At 38.5% G+C, this 20,137-nt stretch overlaps 1 protein-coding gene across 6 annotated transcripts in view; it reads left to right on the top strand.

Moving 5' to 3' along the window:
• The window catches only part of ETV1 (ets variant 1), a 64,181-nt gene that overhangs the window by 21,391 nt on the left and 22,653 nt on the right, over nt 1-20,137 (top strand). For 5 of the 6 annotated variants that reach the window (XM_010156151.1, XM_010156152.1, XM_010156150.1 and 2 more), the window contains 3 exons: nt 11,748-11,877; nt 13,432-13,620; nt 17,375-17,622. In XM_010156151.1, the coding sequence (XP_010154453.1) occupies nt 11,748-11,877; nt 13,432-13,620; nt 17,375-17,622 (567 nt within the window). The remainder of the gene's footprint in view (nt 1-11,747; nt 11,878-13,431; nt 13,621-17,374; nt 17,623-20,137) is intronic. The other variant, XM_010156155.1, reaches the window with a different exon arrangement.

Below are 20,137 nucleotides of genomic sequence, written 5' to 3'. Positions count from 1 at the left end.
TATGTGTATATACACTTTGTGTGTATATATACATATTCTCTATATACATGTGTGTGTATATATACACATACATGCATATGAGAAAAATACATGCCATGTAATTGTTAGTCTTACTGATTACATGCACATGTAAAGTAATCATACAACTTCAGGAACAATGGCTTCATAAAAAATGTGCAGTGCATATATTGGTAACCTACATTCAGTTGTGAGTCTCCTGTCGGTAAGAAAGAACGCTTTAAGTAGCGGGAGAAGCCTTAAGTATCTGTGCTGAGAAGCAGAGCCTCATTGCAGGTGGTCAAAATTTCACTGGCTCCAGAAAGAGCACTTTGCTAGGAGTCTTTGAATATCGGGGTACTTATTTAAGTCCTGACTTTGTGTTCCCAGACATAACCACTTCTAACAATGGCTTCTTTGTTTCTCTGTTGAATCAGTGATAAAACCTGTGAACTGAATTTTAGTGTTGACTTTCTTCAATGTCCCACACCTTTTCCAGTGGAGACTGCAGTTTCTGCAGTGGTTATTGGTAGTGAACTAAAGATTTAGATTTCAGCCTTGCTTTAATGAACTATAAACTTGATCTGTTAAAGTTGCTTACTGGTGAGCACTTGTGAAATTTTAACATTGAAGCATGAAGGACACGTATTTAGAGTGGTGACAATCTTGCTGTTCCAGCAAAGTAAGCAAAAATCCCAGTAGCTACCCTGAGTTAGTATATACTTGTTTTATGAATGTATACATATTTTTATTGTTAAAGGCAAAATCAAATTAAAAATCTTCTTCTCACACTTCAATTTTATTCCTTTTAGTGCCTGTCCTTGAGAATTGCTAAAATAAAAACAAATTGTAAATAGTCTTTTAAATTAGTTGTTTAATTCATGCTACAGAGATCTCGCTGTGTAGTGCATTTCATTGTTTATAGGCTTCTCTTGCTTTCACGTATTTCTGAGTAGCTAACTGACAGACAGGCATGATAATCCTTAAGGATAATCTTTTATTATGATGCTATTTTATTTTGAGTATATTCCTATTTTTTAGAGGGAAGCAAATGGTCACACTATCACACTGGTTATGAATTGCTGAAGGTGGGCTTCTAAGCCTGAGCTACTTCAAACTAGAAGCAACCTTATGACACCAGTTGTTCAGGTTAGGAACAACAAATGGCAGAACAAGAGATAAATCCACTTTCTTTCACTTTTTCGGCAACTGCAAGTACAAGATCAGCAGCCTTCTCATCTATAGCTGGCTATTAGGTCTATGCATGAATACATCACAAAAGAACAATGAAAAATAGTAACTAGATTGATGTAACTTGAAACTTTTCCTTAAGAGGGGAGGAAAGGCAGAATCAGTTCCTGTATGTTCTCCTGTGAGCGTGCTTTCCTAAATATCAAGTTGATGATACCTTTAAAACAATACATACAAAAAATACAAAATGGTTTATTTTAAAGCTTATTGGTACTTCTGGCAAAATACTTGATATAATTTCCAAAGTTTTCTTCATAATTCTGTTTCTACAAAACCTAATAAAATAGAGACCTGAACAAACTGCAGATTTACCTGAAATGGAAAGGGCGTGTGTGTGTAAAATGCTGGGATATTATCTCACTTGGATATTTTAGTAATGGAAGTTACGTAGTACTTAGCCATTACCTCTTATAATTTAAATTAAATTTTGGAAATTGCTGCAAATGGAAATCATGTCCTCAGAAAAGCACAGAGGCCCTAATTTAGTGGCCAGCTCTTCTCTATGCATTTAACTCTATTGATAATTCCCAGGTAGGAATACAATTTAAGTTTTCTCCAAGGCTTGGTTTTACATTAAGACCTTCCTCTTTAGCTGGAGCTCTGAAGGTAGACCGCCTCTCCTTGAACCCTGCCTGGGAGGCTTTGGAGCCACATACATTATCAGTAACTGTAGGAACAAATGCCCCTGATCTCCTCCCAGGATTTTAACAGCAAATGCTAACGCAGGGGAAGAGCAACTCTGTTTCTGTGTGAGGTCCTTGAAGTTGCAAATAATTAAAAATTATTTAGATTTTTTTTTTTTGTTCATCTAGAGTCATCTTATGCTATCCACGGGTTTTAAATCAATTGCTACACGATCCAGCCAGGTTTAATTTTTATTGGGTTACTGCTTCCTCCTTCAGAGAGCCCTAAGCCTATGTTTATTTTGGGGGCAGGGGGAGAGGGAGACCTCTTCCTCCTGCCTCACCTACTCTCCTCAAACATCAAAGCATGCCAGTTGTTCCTCCTAGCGTAATCCTCTCTTTCTCCCTCACAGCAATGTGCTGCAAATTTCCTTGTATTCTCAGTTATCCAGTGTCCCTGGGATTTGTCAGCAGGTTAACTTTTGCCCTGGAGGTCCTTGCTGGGAGGCCAAGCCTCTCTGGCAGTATTTTCCCCTTGCCTGCCTTCAGTTGCGAGTCTCATACACCTGGACAGGTAGCAGTCTGGAAGGGAAGGAGAGCACTGCATGAAAGAGACGTAAATCAGAATAAAACAGTTTCCGTGACAGCATTTCGGTGAGATTGCTGCTTTCGAAGGCTAAGAAAGTGTCCTTAACTGCAGCTTCCACTGCATGAAAATAACATCTAGACAATCCTTAACTGGAAGCTGGAATCTTTTGGGGCTGCAGGAGAAGAGAGGGGTCAGATAACCAAAATCATGTCAAAACAGTCCTTTGCTTTGGAGTAGAAGAGACAGACTTGTAATACGGTGTTGCAGTTCAGCCGGTTAGCAGCTGCCCCCAAATAATAGTGTCAATTTAGAACAAAGTATGTATAGTATCCTAACAGGGTGTTTACTGTCAGCCTGTTTAAAAGTTTGCCTTATAATTGCTCTGTCTGTGGATTTAGGGAGTAGGCTAACTTTTATTGATACTTAGTGTATCAATAAAAGCTCCCTCCTCCCCTCCACCTCTCTTCTCTAGCCAGATGGCTTATGCTTTTGGGTGGGCTTTTTAATTTTGGTATACTGAACATACTGCAATTTTCAACTGGCATGGTCCTTTTAAAGGGGAAGCGAAGTAGATACAAATACTCAAATTATCTCAGTGGTGCCTTCAGCGCTTGCAGCATCAGAAAGCTGCACGTACCATCAGTAACTCTAAAAGATCATTTCAGAAATTGCAGCTGCAGACAAGCAAATGAAGGATATCTTGCACTAAATGTGGGGATTTATAGAGTTGAACTAATTATTAACCTGTATGGGTACAACCTCTAGTATTGTCCTCCTACCTCTATCCTGCCTAAGAACCCCTCCACCTGTACGGAAGGCTGCATCTGTTGTGGCATGGGGGGCATCTTAGGTTAGTTGCACAGAGATAACTAAATTGGCAAAAACTTTTGGTATCTTAGCACACAAACACTAGAAAAGCACATTTCAGTCAGAGAATGATACTCCTTTCTCTTTGTGAAGAAGCATCTAGAAGAATTTCTTTGCTGAACAGGGGCAGGAGCATCATTTTTTAGGAGTTAAGCTGTGCTGTAGGGAAGTGGCATATGCCTGCGTTATAATGATGATTTTGTTGGTCACTTTTCCCTGTGTACAAATGCCCTCATATAAACCTGCGTTGTGGATAGTAATGCAACTTTCATGTGCTGTAGGCATAGTGAAACCATCTTTGTTCTCTACTTCACCCTTTTATTTGGCCTCACTTGTTATTCTCAAAGGCTTTATGTTACTGCCAGATCATAGTAAAGATAGGGAAAAATTATGGTCAATATATAGATTTAACATAATCTAGAGATGAACTGGTGATCCAATTAATTTAGAATTGATTTTTATCAATAATTGTTTCTGCCATTTACTCATCAATCTGTGAAGCTTTTTTTTTTTTTAAAAAAAAAAGGGAAAGAAAAATACCCTTTTTTAGCCGAAGCGAATGAAGTTACTGTTGCAAACAATGCTTGTTGATACAGATGCATTACTGCAGATTTTAAGGTCCTGAATTTCCCAGTATTAGCTATAGGAAAATGTGCATTTATTTTCCATCTTTAAACTGTATAGTAGTAAACAAGAAAAAAATCCAGCTTTCAGTGCAGTTCATCTTCACCTGCTTGCTACTTTTTCCTAATTCAAATGCAGAATAAATATTTTTTTCTTTGCCATACCATGTCATCTGAGTCTGTGTAGACTTTGAGGACAAAATTTTGGGCTGTCTTTTATTCTTCATCCCTCCCTATCCTTCCCCACCCCCTGAGGATTTTAAAGACTATGCTATTATTGGCATTCGTGCAATGCAGTATTCAGGTAGACGCTTAATTGACATGCACAGTACTGTATGCTTTAGGCTGGAAGAGAAAATAAGCAATTTGCTTCATTTTGCAGAGTGAGTTCTAACTGTTATTAAAGTGCATTTGTAGTTGTGTATTTTCCAGTAAAGGTGACAGATTACTTCAAAGCTGGTATTTTCTTTTTGTTAAACAAGGTTCTCAAATAGATCCATCTTGCCCACATATTCTATTCTTGCCAGTTGGCTTTGAAAGCTGATGCTTGGGCTCATCGTTCAGAACTAGCTTCCAAAAAATGAGGTCCCATGCTGTTTCTATCTATTGAGCTGGTAGGGGCTGGAAGGATCTGATCTGAAGCCAAGGTGAAGACTGAATTGATGGAATCATATCTAACAGGTTTGCCAAGTACTGCCCAGTTATGAAGTTCCACTTCCTGGGAAGGAGCAGTGAGACGAGGGGTGGCAGAGCATTCAATGTGATACCGGCTATCCTCAGATTTATTTCCCTGGACTTAGAGCCAGGACACCCTGTAGGAAATAATTAGTGTTTTGTTGAATTAATTTTTATATTTACGTGTTGTTCCTCTCTTCTGCATGCTGTTTCTCCATTTTCTCCCCAGTTACATAAATGCATTGAAGAGGAAAATGCTTACTGCCCTTTATTACAGTAGGACCATATGTAATGTATCGCTGCAGAGGCGTGCTTGCCCATTTGGTATGCTTGCTTCCATTTGACTCCTGGTGCATGCACACAAACACCCAAACACACACGCAGACTCTGTTTCAGGTGAATGATCACCATTCTGTGGAACTCGATGGAGGCCAGTTGTCTTTATGGCCGAATTCTGCATCTTAAGCAAGTTCTGGTTTTCCAGATGCAGCCATAAGATAGAGAATAATACAAAGATCATATACTTCTTCAAAAAACAACTTGACAGGATTCTCTTCTAAGAATCTAAGCAACAGATTAGATTCCTTCCCCCCACCCCCACCCCCCTTCTTTTAGCAGCTTTCGTTTGTGAGATAGTGAAAGCTCAGGTCTCTTGTCTGTGTTTAGTTTTCATTTAAACTGCCAGGGTAGTCTCTGAAACCACAGTGGTGATACACATCTGTGTCAGATACCCAATTTGTCACCAGCTTCTTCCAATATCTGGCAGAGAGCAGGACCTAAATAAATTCCAGTTGACTGGAGCTCAGCTAAGGTCTGATAGAGATGACTTTGATAGATCAAATGGTTGAAGAACTTGGAGTCTGTAGATGTAGTCTGTTCAGCCACTTTTAAATCAGTCTACAGTCTTCAAGTCTTGTTCATGTTTGCAACTGTTGCAGTTGTCAGAAACAAGTGTGTTTTCTTGCCATTGTCTAGGTAAGTGATTGCTTAGGGTGAAAACAATTGCAGATCTTGCTTCGGCCATCCATGCTTGCAGTCACTTCTGTCTTCAGCTGTTGCTGTGGTCTGTATGTCTAGGCTTTAATTCAAAATAGTTGGGAACAGTTTAGCTGGAAACACTTGGTTACCAGCTTTTACTGTCTTTCCATCCTCTTTCCATGTCTCTTCATCTGTCACCTCTCCAACATGATGTTTTTATTTCAGTTTTTGTTAGTATACTAGGCTGCATGTCACATTCAGCTGCAGCAGTAGTAACCTCCAGAGTATGAAGGAATGGTCAGCTGGATATAATAGCTACTTCAGCTAATTCCTCCTGTGCATCCCAAAGATTACAATGACAAATTTTACCGGTAATGTATAGTGGAATGAAATGGAAAGAACATCCTGCTTTGGCATCCCATTGGCTTCAATCAGATGCCTATTAAATGGTTGTTAAAATTCAGAGTGCAGCTATCTACAAAGGTCTGTAGCTTAAATCATAGTGATCTAGAAATAAATAATCAATAGATAGCCTCCAGAATGCAGAAGGCTATTGTTCCTTAAGTTAAATACAGATTTGTGAAACCTCTTCAGAAAATATTTTTGAAGTCTGGCATTCCCACCTAGAAGGTCATATAGAAAATACTTAGTTTTATAGCTCGTTGCATCAGATATGCACATACCTATATTAAATGTACATTTCAAATGGTAAATAACTGTTATATAAATACAGCTTTTCAGGCCTCATATGAACCAACAATGTTGTGTTTGGATTTTACTATCACCTGATAAGTAACCAGCATTTTACCCTCTTTGATGAACCATTTAATAAACTATTCATTTATTGAAAGTAGATTTTTTTCTTTTTAATTAAATGCCTACCTGTTGTTCTTACAACATAAATAATTTGTTTGAATCATCAGGTGAGTGCTGTTAAGTTATAGTGAGCAAGGAAAATTGCAAAAACATGAATTAGGGTCCCTGTCCTTAAGTGTATTTCAGTTTGCATTTTGATAGCAGTTTAGAAATGTTATCGCCTGTTTTGTCACAGACATAATTCACATCTTTCTTCAGGCACTGTAAACAAGAGAAATGGTTTAATGGCTCCATAAAAGGCACTCTGTGCTGATAGCTGAGATTAGACCCTTTAGTAATGGATTTTTGTGTGTTGGGGGAAGGGGAGGGCTTGGGAGAGGTAAATGTACTGGAAAAGAATCTTGGAGAGACTCTGATGTATCTGAAGTGCCTGCTGCATTTCTGTGTATATTGGGAGATAAAGTGTGACAGTATTGGCTTTACCAGAACAGGGGCCTTCTTTTCTTGCTTCTGAAATTTTACCAAGTGTTAAGACTTCAATCAGTCTAGTACCTGGGGTTGTGCTGGTATTAACTTAAAATATTTTTACATCTTCTGTTTAAGAAAATAAAATCCTCTCGATTCACCTGTGTTCAAAAAAATATCTCTAAACTTACATTGCAGATTTACAGTTTTGCCTCAATCATAAAAATGAATGAGTTATTTACTAAATTGGGTTTAGAGGGTGATTTGAGAGCATAAATGTGAAAAGCCATTCAGAAACATGCAGCAGAAATGTTTTAGGGCCTAACTTACTGTGTTTTCCCCGGTTACTCCCTTTTTTCTCCAGGCAGACAAAGTCTTTGAACTTAATACACATGAACAGTATTACTTAGGAGACGTTGGAGTTCATTAGCCCAAGCGAGGTTGCTGCTATCAGTTGGCTAAATGCTCTTGCCCTACAGGTGTTCATAATAAGACATCTGTCTATGGTCAGTGGAGTCAAGATTGCCTGTCGTTAGCCAGTATCAGTGAACTACCAATATTTCAAGTCTTTTAAAAATATGTTTAAATTAATTTGTCTTCAGAAAATAAAATCAGATTTTATTTTGTGTTCTGGGCAGGAGTACGAAGTTTGAAAATTATTATTTCTTGCTCAAAGGAGAAATGACTTGCAATTTCACGTAAGATACTCCTCATTTCTTCTTCATCTCTGGAACTGAAAAATATTTTAAACCATTGCTTTTATATTTGATGCACTGCATTTCTGGGGTTTTCTCAAAAGTGATTCAGTTCTGTCTGTACAGGTGTGGTACATTTGCTGTTTCTCAGGCTAGAAAGTATACAAATCAGTCTCCTCTAAGACAAACCAATTCCTCCATTAATTTCAGAGTTCTTAATAAAACTGTTCTTTGCTTGTGTCTTAAACTGGGTGTTAGTGTGAAAAAAAAAGTTTGGGGATTAGGCTGTTGACAGCAAAGGGGAACAGCACTTCAAAATGAGGGGTAGCAGTTTTCACCCTGTGTTTATGCAGGTTCTGTGTGCGTTTACTTTGTGGTGAAATTATTTTGTATAAAATATAGGTCTGTACAACATGCAAGCCCTCTTACTCTGCAGATATAGGTAGATATTTATGCACAGAGAATATGCATGCAGTGATACCTTAATCAATTTTTGGCAGATGGTAGCAGTCCTTCTGCTTGCCTTATATGTATCTGCACGTTGGCTTCAGAGGAGCTCCAGGCAGGGTCTGTAGATTGAGTCCGTTCTGATACGGATAAGCCTGACTTTCCCCAGTAGTTGAGATGAGGTGTTGAAGCCATCCATCTAAATACACGTGTGAGATTGTTTGCCTTTCAAGTTCAGAGGTAGTTATCTGTAAGTAATCACTCGGGATGAAATCTTGGCCCTTGGTCACTTCTTAATAAGATCGTTAAGGCACAATGCCTGTTACTTTAATAGGGTTGAGACTGTTCTGGGGTTAAGTAAAATGAATTTGCCATCAGGAAGAAAGAAGTGGTGAGGAGCTGGTTGTCTGAAATGTCATTTTGTTAATTTGGGTGTGTTGGTAGCTTGGTATGCTGCACTAAAATTAGATTGTATAAATAAGCAAACTTGCTTTCCTCAAAAGAAAACTGATTGAAAACATAACATACAATCCATCTTAGTAAAACACTGTATGTTTAAAATCTGTTTTAATAGGTGCACTATAAAATCAGTGTCATACTAAAATGAAGAGTGACATGCGGAGGGTTTCAGTGATATGAGAACTGTTTCAAATGTTTGAAATTTTACTGTTGGAATGAGTCTGTCATCTTCAGCCACGCTTACGATGTGGTTTGAAAGGTCAGGGTGCCTTCTAGAAAGCCCCCCCAAAAATGCAGTAAGATTTTTCTCAGGCTATCTTTTTTTTCTTTTCTGCCTCTAAAAGTGTATGCTTAAGGAGTTGCTGATAAAGCTTAGCGTGGTGACTGTGTTTGGGGACTGCCTGAGGAAGGCTTTAAATTTTACAGCTACATTATCTTTCTGGCCATAGTTAAGATAAAGATCTAATATAAAATCACTTTGGACTGTAATACTTTCCCTAAATGAAATGAAGGCGTTAACCTACTTGATGTGATACACTTTAGCTTATAAAGCTGGAAGAAAGGTGAGGTAAACTTTAATTAAAGCTACAGCACAGATGCCTTCTAGCACTGTGCCCTGTACCTTGCTAGGACTGTACAGTAAGCAAAATAAAATGTACCTCGCAGCCGAGGCAGCAGGCTGGAGCCGTGTTCAGCGAAAGTAATTTAATTAGTGTTGATCATGACTCCAGATGATGGTGATTTGATAAGGAATAATTTAGTACTTAACAGCCTTTTACATGCACCAACTCCATGTGGGAAGGTAAAGCAAATTGCACAAAATGAATGTGCTGCTTTCACTTGTGCCTGTGCCAGTGAGCTGGAAAACTGCCTGTTAGCAGACGTTCAGGCTCTCAGCGCTGTGATGAAATACCCAGCCAGTTCTCCGCACAGGGCTGTGATGTGGGAGTCTCTGTACTCCCGTTATTTAAAAATAAATAAGGGAAGTAATTTTTCATAACAGATTAACTCTGAGGAAGTAGAAAAGTTAAAATTAAAAAAAAAAAAGAGAGCAGCATGTGGTCTTTGTGTGAATATGTGATACTGGCTTTAAAAAAAAAAGTCTTCTTGCAGTTGTGTTTTAATTCTTTGATTCCAGTCAAAGAGATTACCTGCCTTTGTATTGGAGCCACCGTCCTGAAGTTGAGGCCCATCATACACATTGAATGTGTGGTGTGCATTATCTGACCAAGATATGCAAGGCGAGTCAGCAGTAAAAGTTTGCTAGGAAAAACCTGAAACTGGATGTCAGCCTGTTTTGCGATTACAGTGGAAAGCTGATTGGGCTGCATTCTGCCACAAATTTGAGAATCTTTATTCAAGGAATTTGTATAGTCTTTTATTTTAGTGTAAGTTCAGGCAGTTTTATTTAGAAAGTGTTCTTTCCTTGTTGTGACATTCACTGCTTTTCATCTCTGTTTACGTTACTGTGCTGTATGTATGTGTTTGTCTACCTGTATTACTGTTTGCTTTTCCTTTGTAATCTTTCCAGGTAATTGACTATTACCCACCAAATATTCTAGCTGGATAGCAGTTTTAGAGGAAATTCTTGTGAATTTTGTGGAAATATGTGACAAAATAACATAGTGCTGTCTTGCAGACTCAGCTGAAAGGCAGTATTAGAAGCTGTCACTTAGCAGGGTACAAGAGGACCCATTTGTGAAAGAGTTCTCTAAACGTTGCTCAACTGTGGGAAAACCCACGGTGAGATTCTGCAATTCAAATCTTCTTAATTAAAAGTTAAAATTTCTAGTTTTGAGCAACCTGGTCTAGTGCAAGGTGTCCTTGCCCATGGCAGGGGGGTTGGAACTAGATGGTCTTTAAGGTCCCTTCCAACCCAAACCATTCTATGATTCTATGATATTTACAGATCAGAGGTTTTGGTTCTGATGCTTGCTTCTTAGAGAGCATTTCGTTTACCTCCCTCTCCCCACTGAAGTCATGAGTGTGTATGCAGGTGAATTGCTATCAGAAAATATGTAGTGTGTAACAAATCGTCTCTCCTAAATTCAGGTGCAAGAGAAGGGGCAAGATGAATATAATAATGACCTGATTTTGTGCTGAGGTTGTCTAACAGGAACTGCTGCATGTACTTGGATTTCCACAGAGGCACGAGTGTGGAAAGGCTGCGATCTTGTGTGTCAGGATGTGATGTTCAAACTAGGGTGTTTTGGTGGCAACATCAGAAATCAGTGAAAAAATTATCTCTAAACCCTAGGCTTCTCAGAGTTCAAAGATGTATTTACAACTTCATTTTGTTTAAAACTTGAAGGGTGTGTTTTCAAACTGTTAAATACTTGTCTTTTAGTCTTTTGTCCTCCTAGCCACTTACTTTAGATTTGTCTATATCAGGCGAACTTTGAATTTTCTTCTGCTTTAATTTTGCTTAAGGGTGAATATGAAATAAGGAAACCTGGCTGTCTTAAACTAATATGCTGGTTAACCTTGTCTTTACCTTTGGCCTTTTTCTTAATCCAGATGAACTTGTGCTTCTAATTAATGCTGCATTTCTGTGACACTTCCTCTGTTCTTTTAAAAAAGTTGTGTTCTTTCTGTTTTCCTTCTCAATTAGTGTCTATGTCACATTTACTACTGAGTTTGCTGGGGCCAGGGTTTTATCTTGTGTATTTTTGAGAAAAATTACTGAAGCAGTTTCTTGTGTGGGTTTTTTTTTTTTTCAGATGTTACTTATAACTAAAAGTGCATGTAATCATCCAGTTTCATAAGTTTCACTGCAAATTTTCATGCATTCCATGGGACAAAAAGATTACTGATCATATATTTGAGTCTGATATATGAGAAATTTATTTTTGAGTAGTTTTTGTGGCACTCTTTGAAGTGAACTACTACTGCATTTATAGCTAAAAGCCACCTCACTAATAATACTTAGAAACATTTGGTGCATGGGAAGTATTTTGCCTCTGACAACATTTACAGTAGTTAAGCCAAATAGAAGTGGGCTGTTATTTTCCTGCTAATGAGATGGGATCCTGGCCATCATTCTATTAAACAATAAAAATGCTAATAGCCCATGTGAAGGATCTCTGGTGTCTATTTTTCAGTTGATACCCGAAGAAATATTTGAAATGTTTATTTCCTATATTGCTTTTAGTATTACAATAGTTTAATTAATTGTGTTTAATTAGCAGTGTCTAGCTTACTTGAGAAAGCTCATTGTTAATATTGTACTTGAGGTTTAATTACAGTTTCTTTCTCTTTCCAGTGGCTTTTCATGGTCTCCCTGTGAAAATCAAGAAGGAACCCCATAGCCCATGTTCAGAACTTGGCTCCACTTGCAGTCAAGAGCAACCATTCAAGTTCAGTTATGGGGAAAAGTGCCTGTACAATGTCAGGTAAAGCAATCAGGAGCATGTTTGCAGTGAGAGCTGCTGAGTTAAATGAGGACTGACTAAAGAGTAATAAAACCATAATAGAGATCTTATAAAAGTTACCTCTTCAGCAGATAACAGACTGATGAGATAATGCGTTTAGCTGATGAACACTGATGGAGTTGTTTACAGTTCTGTCAAACACTTTCATAACCATTTTAAAGCAGTGTTTTTAATCAAAATGTATATTCTTCATTCCTTCTTCATGGGAGATAGCCAGAGTTTAAAAACCTAAGGTGCAAGCATGAAATAGAAGGAAGGAGTGTAATGTTGAAAGTACTTTCAAAATGCATTACACACATTAGGAAGGAGAGATATTCATGTAACAGGCAAGAGATTGGCAGGTCTGAGCAACACAATAAGTATTTGAAAAGTATTGCAGATGTCATATGTGTGTATTTGTGGGTGATTACTATTTAAAACAGTATTTCATCAGGCTCTGCATCTTTGTTACCTATCCCAAAGCAAGTTGTCTTCTTTTACAGTGATAGCTAATAAAAGCTTTAATTATTTGTGGGTGGTGGCGGGGCTTGATACCACTGCATTCTTTATTGACTTAGCTTTCATTTGTACTTCGGTGTCACTCCTTCCTTTAGTGTCAGCACTGAAGCATTTCTTATTGACATATCAGTCTATTTTAGAATCTTTCATCTAGCTTCTGGGTTTTTATTCCCATTAATGTGCTACCAAAACTGTTAGCACTTAAAGCAATTACATTTAACTTTTTGGATAAGAAGGGTGGGGGGGAGAGGGAAAAAGAGAGAGAGAGAGACTGACAGCACCTCCAGTCACAGAGAAGGGATTTTGATTTCAAAAATCAAATGCATGCATTGATGCATTAATGGGTGCTAGGGGACCTGACAGGAAGATTCAAGTTTGTGCTTACTATCTGCCTAATGTCTGCATTTTTCCTGTTTAAAAAGAGGGATGATCAGAGTGTGCCCAAGTCCTTTCCTGATTTGGGACACCTTTGAAAACAGCATCTATGTATTTGAAGGACTAGCATTTTATTTTTGAGAGGCAGGTGGAAACTGTTGGGAGAGGCTGCTGACATCCTAGTGTGGGTAGCTAAGCCAACATACCATTGTTTTTCTGGGTCAGATCCCTTCCCTCTAGCTGTATTGTTTTACTGTCTCACTTTGTGGTTTGTGTAAGCTCTAAAAAAGAGTCTTGACAGGCACTGCTGGCTCTTTGTGCTCTAGTCCAGGTGCTTATACTTTTATGTGTTTTGTATATCTCCTATTAGAATGTTACTGTAAAACCAAATCCTTTAAAAATACATTCCTGTGCCCCAGAGAAGAAAATGCTGTGTTGAACCACTTGGCTCTAACATGATTTTTTCTGTGTTCTTTGCAATGTAAAATACAGAATTCCTCTGCCCCAAGCTGGTTAATAAGGTAACTATAATAGAAAGCTTATAAATGTGACACTTGGGGTTTTTCTTCTGAATGTAGATGCTACTTTTTCTTTTCCCCCCTGAGAATAACCTGACCTTCTTTCCTCTTGCCTTATTCATAGTGCCTATGATCAGAAGCCACAAGTTGGAATGAGGCCCTCCAACCCACCAACGCCATCCAGCACTCCTGTGTCACCCCTGCACCATGCCTCCCCAAACTCTACTCAGACTCCTAAACCCGACCGGGTTTTCCCTGCCCATCTCCCTCCATCCCAGTCCATTCAAGACAACAGCTTCCCTATGGACCACAGGTAAACCACGAAACACACAAGGGACCCATGCAGAGGGCATTTCAGTTATAATTGAAAGTCTCTTATATAGGGTAGCACTGGTTTCGTGTCCACAGATACTCCCTTTCAGGTTGGGGGATCAAAGCAAAAGCCAGCAAGGTTCAGAGTGTCAGAATTATGTGCGTTTTATGAAAGGCTGGCACCTGACTTGATGGTCTTATGTAGTAGTTCATGACCTACAGAGTTTTAATGACCTGCTTCTGTCTTGTGAGGGTGATTACAGGGTGCCATATAATCTCATCCAGACTCCCTTTCCCACAAAAGGTTGGACCAGATAGTCTTTCAGGGTCCCTTGCAACTGGGCTATTCAGTGATTCCCCGACTCACTTGAGGCTAGTAAGCTCTATGAGGTAATGAAGTCACTAGCAGACATGATCCTGGCTATAAATATCTGGCCTCATGCTAAGCAGTTCACCTATCTAAGAGATAAGTGGCCACGTTACAGTGTTACTGCTTCAGAATATTCTTTGGAATGTTGGATCATTTTTCCAACCCCTTTGGAAATATAGCTTTTTAAACAAACTAAGATGCCAACATAAACTGTGCTTAAATAACATTAGTCTGAGTAAAAGCCACAAAAGCTGGAGACTAGAATTAAAGCTTAAACTGTCCTTAAGTCACCCTGTTTTGTTCTGATATGTTAGAAATCCTCAGACAACTGGCTCTCTTTCTTAGCTCAGTTTTGTAGTAGATATGCTTAGTGGATTTCCCTGATTTTTGAAACCAAACACTTATTTATGGAATTCTATTTATTCTAGCCTTTATTACATGAACCTTTTTTTGTCTACTGTGTTGTGTGATTGCTCAGAGCATTTAAAATTTTAGCAGTATGTAAAGAGATCTGTATGTTCAGAAACTCAACTTAGTGCTTAAACATTAGCAAATAAAGAAGCACCTGAAAGGAAAATCACAGTTGTTGGGTTTGTGATTTGCATGCTTCTGCTCTAATAAGGGCTGTTATCTCCAGGGATTTGTGCAGATCACTTCAGAAGGGGATTGCTAAGGTTTATATTGCTGTTTTGTGCGAGGATGAGATAGTTTTAAATGTCGCCCAAGGTTCTCTACAAGCCCTCCTGGCAGTGAGGAAGCACTGAATTGGCCCCTTCAGCTGCCATAGTCACCGTCTTTTCTCCCTCCGTGGGCTGTGGTCTAACCACGCAGGCCCCCAGTGAAAGCCAAGCAGCAGTTTTGATTACAGGATGGTGGATAAATGTGTTCCTGTGTACACACCAAAGTCAAGTTGTCAGGAGACTGAAATCTCCAGAAGCTAAATGATTCTGTGCAGAGAGCTGTAATAAGACTTTTCAGATGAAAAAAATCTTTTGTTTTAGAGCAACTTGTAAAGAGAGTACTGAAGCTGTACATCTTCCCTAATTTGAGTATTTATCGAGATCTGCATAAACCTTAGTATATTTTTTCTATACATTTAACAGTTGCTCTGCATAAGTATTGCAGGTTCATTACATGATTCTTCTTCCCCTCACCCCTACTTTGATATTCCTGTTCTCTGGGGCATTTCGCACTAATGCTTCCCTTCATGATAGAACACCATGTGTTCTAGTGAAGTGCAAAATAGCTGATTCAGGCCAAAAAAAAAAAAATAATCTCATTTTTCTCCTTTTTTTTAAAGAAAGGTACAATTATATTGGAAGATATTTTTCCCTGTTTTCTTATTTAGTTCGAGTCTTTTCACTTCCAGTTGTTTGAAGCCAATGCGTGATTCATATTTTTGTGAAATTCAAATATTCCCGATTTACAAGGTGATGTTACTACACTGATTGTATTCAGAAAATGTCACTTAAACAAATGACCTACCTATGTGAGTTCGTGTGTAACTCAAGGCGTATTTGTTTGGAATATGCATTGGTGGAAGAAGACAGCATTAGTATCTAGAACACACAACTCACACATCTTCATACAGGGCATGAATATTTGAACGATAAGTGGTCCTAACAAGTACCAACAGGAATCAAATCCACTTGTATAAACAAATGGCTTGATTCCATACAAAGCTTCCAGTACAACAAGTATTATTAACTTCCTTTGAGGCTTTGTGAGTGAGCCTGTTTCTTATTTTAACTTCAAGTTGCAATTTTCTGATTCACTCCTTGACAGTTCTTAATGATAATTTCTGCTTCTTTTTTTGGCTAATGAAAAAAGGAAAAGAGGGAAATGAATGCAGTGCCAGTCAGCCTAACTGTTTCGTAATACATTTGAGTTTCTAAGTTTGTTTTCTGCAGGTGTAGGTGGAATTGCAAAACTCAGTGTTACAGTGAAGTACTCTTTCTACTGAAAAATATAATATTTACAGCAGCATTTAAAAAAGATAAAATCATTTTTTCTCCACTACTACATTGTAATAGTTTCTATCTCTGTAGCTCCCACAGTATTTGTAATTAAGCTATGACAGTAAATATTTGTCAGTCCAAGTTCACAGCAGTGTTATGACAGACATTAGTGGAGTTTAAATTGTTTGAGAAACATGTACTACGTATGAGTTGATAGTCAAGGATTGTATTGCCCGTGCAATCAAAACCCTGCGTTCTTTTTCACTTACCCAGTTTTCTCAAAGGAAATGTCTGCTTTTGCTTGCATGAACCAAAGTTGTTTCAGATCCAAAGTACAGGAAGCTGAAGAATGATTAGTTGTTGATTTTTTGTAGTGTGACATGTGACAGTGGGAAACTTACACAGGCACAGGTGTTTGTTTTTGATGTGGGTTTTGTTTATGGTGAGTGATAACACAACTAGTAAGGATTTTGTTGCAAGAACATTCCATCTGCTGTGGATTAGCATCCTTGTATCCTTCTCTATGCTTCTGAATCTGCACATACCCAAGTAATTACATTCAGGCCTTCTAGTTCAGGTAGATGTTTTATGGAAGCAACAACAACCATAGGTTCTCAAGTAGCATTGCATGTAAATTAAGTTAATTTAAAACTGAATTCTCAGATTTTATGCCTAAAGAATGTGATCTGGGAGTTGTGAATGGCAGCGTGGCTTGTGTGGATGACTTCTTTCATGTAGAAATGACCAAGGGAATAAGTTAAGGCACAAGGGAAATTCTTAGGCATTGTTTCACATAGAAAAATATGCATCCTCTCCTTTTTCTGGGGGTGCTTACATTACCTTCCTATTTGAGCTGCAATGCAGTGCCAGCCTTGCAGGTAGATCTCCCATGGCTCCATCCTCGAGAGAACTGTGGACTTTTACCCTGGAATGATTCCAGATGTTAGGGCAGACAATACTCTTCATTCTAAATGTTTGTGTGTGTTGTGGTCAGAATGGCTTCTGTGTAACACTAAGAATGGTAAGAGCAAATTAGAGTACAAGCAATAAATTGCTAATACTTGTGAAAGAACAAAGCTCTGCCTAAGCCTCCTTCATGTTACGGGGTAGGGTGGGAGTCTTTCTACTGGTTTGAAGCTGGTGTGTTTCCTCTTTGCCTCTTCTGCTGAGAGAAGATATTGAAAGCAAAGAAGATGGTGGTGGGGACTGGTCTTAAAGCTGACATTAATAAGGTGGTTTTGGTTTTTATTTGTTTCTTTGCTTGTTACTGTTCTACAATGCAAGGGATCCTGATGGGAGTGCTTGACATTGTCGTAAGCAAAATGTTTGCTACTAAGAAAGTAATAGGGCCACTAACCATGACCTGTGAAGATCTTTGGGAAGTGAAATGTAGCTCAAGTTCTTTACATGACCTTTTTGTGTCATAGATTTCGTCGCCAGCTTTCTGAACCCTGCAATTCTTTCCCGCCTTTGCCTGCAATGCCAAGGGAAGGACGTCCAATATATCAGCGCCAGATGTCTGAGCCAAACATCCCTTTCCCGCCTCAAGGTTTTAAGCAGGAGTACCACGATCCAGTTTATGAACACAATGCTATGGTTGGCAGTGCAGCCAGTCAAAATTTTCCCCCTCCTCTGATGATTAAACAAGAACCTAGAGATTTTGCATATGATTCAGGTAGGTGAGACTCTGCTTTACTTCTTTGTAGTAAATAAATGAGTCCAAGCTAGTGCTATTGATATTTTGATCGTATGAATTGAAACTTGTTCTTCTGGGTTTCGGTCCCCTGAAGTAATTTATGTCTGCTATAGCTTATGAAGTAGTAAGATTGCTACATAATACAGCGTATCTTGTGCCGCTGTACTTGCTCTGCAAAGGATTTTGCTTTCCAGAACTCTCTGTCCAGACAGTGCACGGGTTAAAGAAGCCAAGGAAGAAAAAATCAGGGGTGCAAAATTGAACTTTGCTTAAGAGTGAGCTTGTTCTGTACTATCTCATTTCTGACCTCTGAATTTGTGTGCTCTGTTTTACGAGCTCTTTCATTTATCTGCCAGAAATAAAGGACTCTTTCTCCTCTTGCTTCCACTACTTTAAATCAGGAGTAACTCCGCTGAAGTGGGGTTTATACAGCTATAAAACCAATGAGGGAGAAGAATCAGCCAAATTGTTGTCAGCTTCTCAGTTTGTGCATACTGCTGTGTTTTGTGGAAGTACATAATCTGTGATGCCAGGTTGCTGATGTAGAGAATACGCTGTTGCTATTAATAATGTTTATTATGATTGTGCTTGTAGGGCAACTGGAATGGAGCCTTATTGCTCTACAGACGGTACATAACAGAGGAGGTGGTGGCAGAGCCTGCTTTCAATAGCTTCTGGTCAAAATAGAAAGATAAGCGGTAGAAAGGACAAAACCATAAATCAAGGAAATAACATTGTAAATGTTTGCCACAATTTAAATATAATATTTATATTGCACTTGGGAAAAGAGAAAGAGAATTAAGAAAGTAAAAAAGTTTTCGTGATGAGTACCAAATAACAAGGAGAAGGAAGGAAGCTGGAAAGGTGGTACAGAGAGAAGCTGAGGTTAAAACAACATATAGTGGGCTAGGTGGGATAAACAGCTGATCAGTACCAAGCTGAGAAAATGCAGTCAAAACATATTTTTCAGTTCCGGTGTGATTTCTGCAGCTCCTCCTCATTCTCTGCCTCTGTCCTGCTTTGTGTATGCCACCATGTTGAAAGGGAGGGATTTGTGCGTCCTTACCATGCTGGAGGAGAGTACATCTTTTCACACGTACACTGAGTTGGGCAGGGGGAATGAGTGGCCCTGTCTGACTTAAATCTGACTCTTTTCTGGGTGCCGCAGTACCTGCAGTGCTTTCCTGCTGGTTTAGCCTCTGGTTAGATGCTTTTGCAGTTTTATTTCCCAAAGGCTACATGGCAGCTGAGGTGAAGTCTCCTTTGAAAGTTTAGCCCGTGACAAACTATCTTCCAATTTGATACACTGGAGAATTTGTTTTATTGTGTTTTCTGTATCTAACATCGTCTATTTAGGGGGCTATTTTGTGGTATCATTGGTGTAAAGTGCTTGGGTTTTAATTTATCTCTATGTTAGAACAGGGGAATTTGGAAAGTAGATCTGCTTTTTCCTTTCTTACTCTGGACAAGTAAAGAATCAATCCTTATGTAAATTTTACTTAGGCCTATCTATACAGGTTGGGGATCAACAGTGAAATAGTTCTCCAAGTTGAAATATAAGACAAGATGAAAATGAGTTCAGATGTAGAATTAAAACTGTTCATTGATGAAGGTTCTGAGATATGTGGCTTTGGCAGTCATGTATCTTTAGTCTTACAAAGCAGCATGGGAGAGACTGCCTGCATAGTTAATGTGGCAATGGATAATAAATAGGGGACTGCAGCTTCAGGCACTGCCAGTCCCTTGCAACCTTCACAAGCATCACTATTCATCCTGCTAAATTAATGGGTGAAAAAAGGCCCTTTGTAATCGTCCTTTATATTTGGCTGGGAAATGGGATCTCCTTATTGTATACTATTACTTTAAATCTGAGTTGGCTGCTAGCATTCATCTGTATTTGGAATATTATTTATGGGGAAAAAAATAAAGAAAATTTTATTCTGAAAGGAAGATGTGCAAACTTGTATCCAATCTTGTCATGCCTTTTTAATTTTTTGGTGCCAGAAAGAACAACATTCCACATTTTAGTAATGACGATCAAGCAAAATTGTTGTTTCTTTTGTAGATGAATAATTAGTTTTTAAAAATGTAACCAGTGGCCATGAAAAATTAATCTGTTGGTATCAGGAAGTACTTTTATTGGCCTCAGAATCACTGCATTTAAGTTGACACATCTGTACACTCCATAAATTGCAGTCAACAACTGTGGTCTGTTGATATTTTGTCTTGTTACCATCTGTTCTCTAGAAACCATCATTTTCCATCCTTGCTAAGAGTACATTAAATAACCCCTTAGGAAACATAATGTATTTGTCACTCAGTCATTGATTTCATTTTTCACCTATGGCTGTTCAGGGAAGGAGGAATGCCAGAGTGAAAAGTCTTTTTTTTGCATGGTATTTTATTGCAGCTCAGATAAGAATATAGAAACATATTTAAAAAGTTCATTGTAATACACTGAGATGTTCCTTTTGGGATGTTTTTGAAAGAGCCT

Source organism: Eurypyga helias, unplaced genomic scaffold (assembly GCF_000690775.1).
Source record: "Eurypyga helias isolate BGI_N326 unplaced genomic scaffold, ASM69077v1 scaffold12507, whole genome shotgun sequence".
NCBI classification, from domain to species: domain Eukaryota; kingdom Metazoa; phylum Chordata; class Aves; order Eurypygiformes; family Eurypygidae; genus Eurypyga; species Eurypyga helias.
This window is presented reverse-complemented; position numbering and strand designations above follow the sequence as displayed.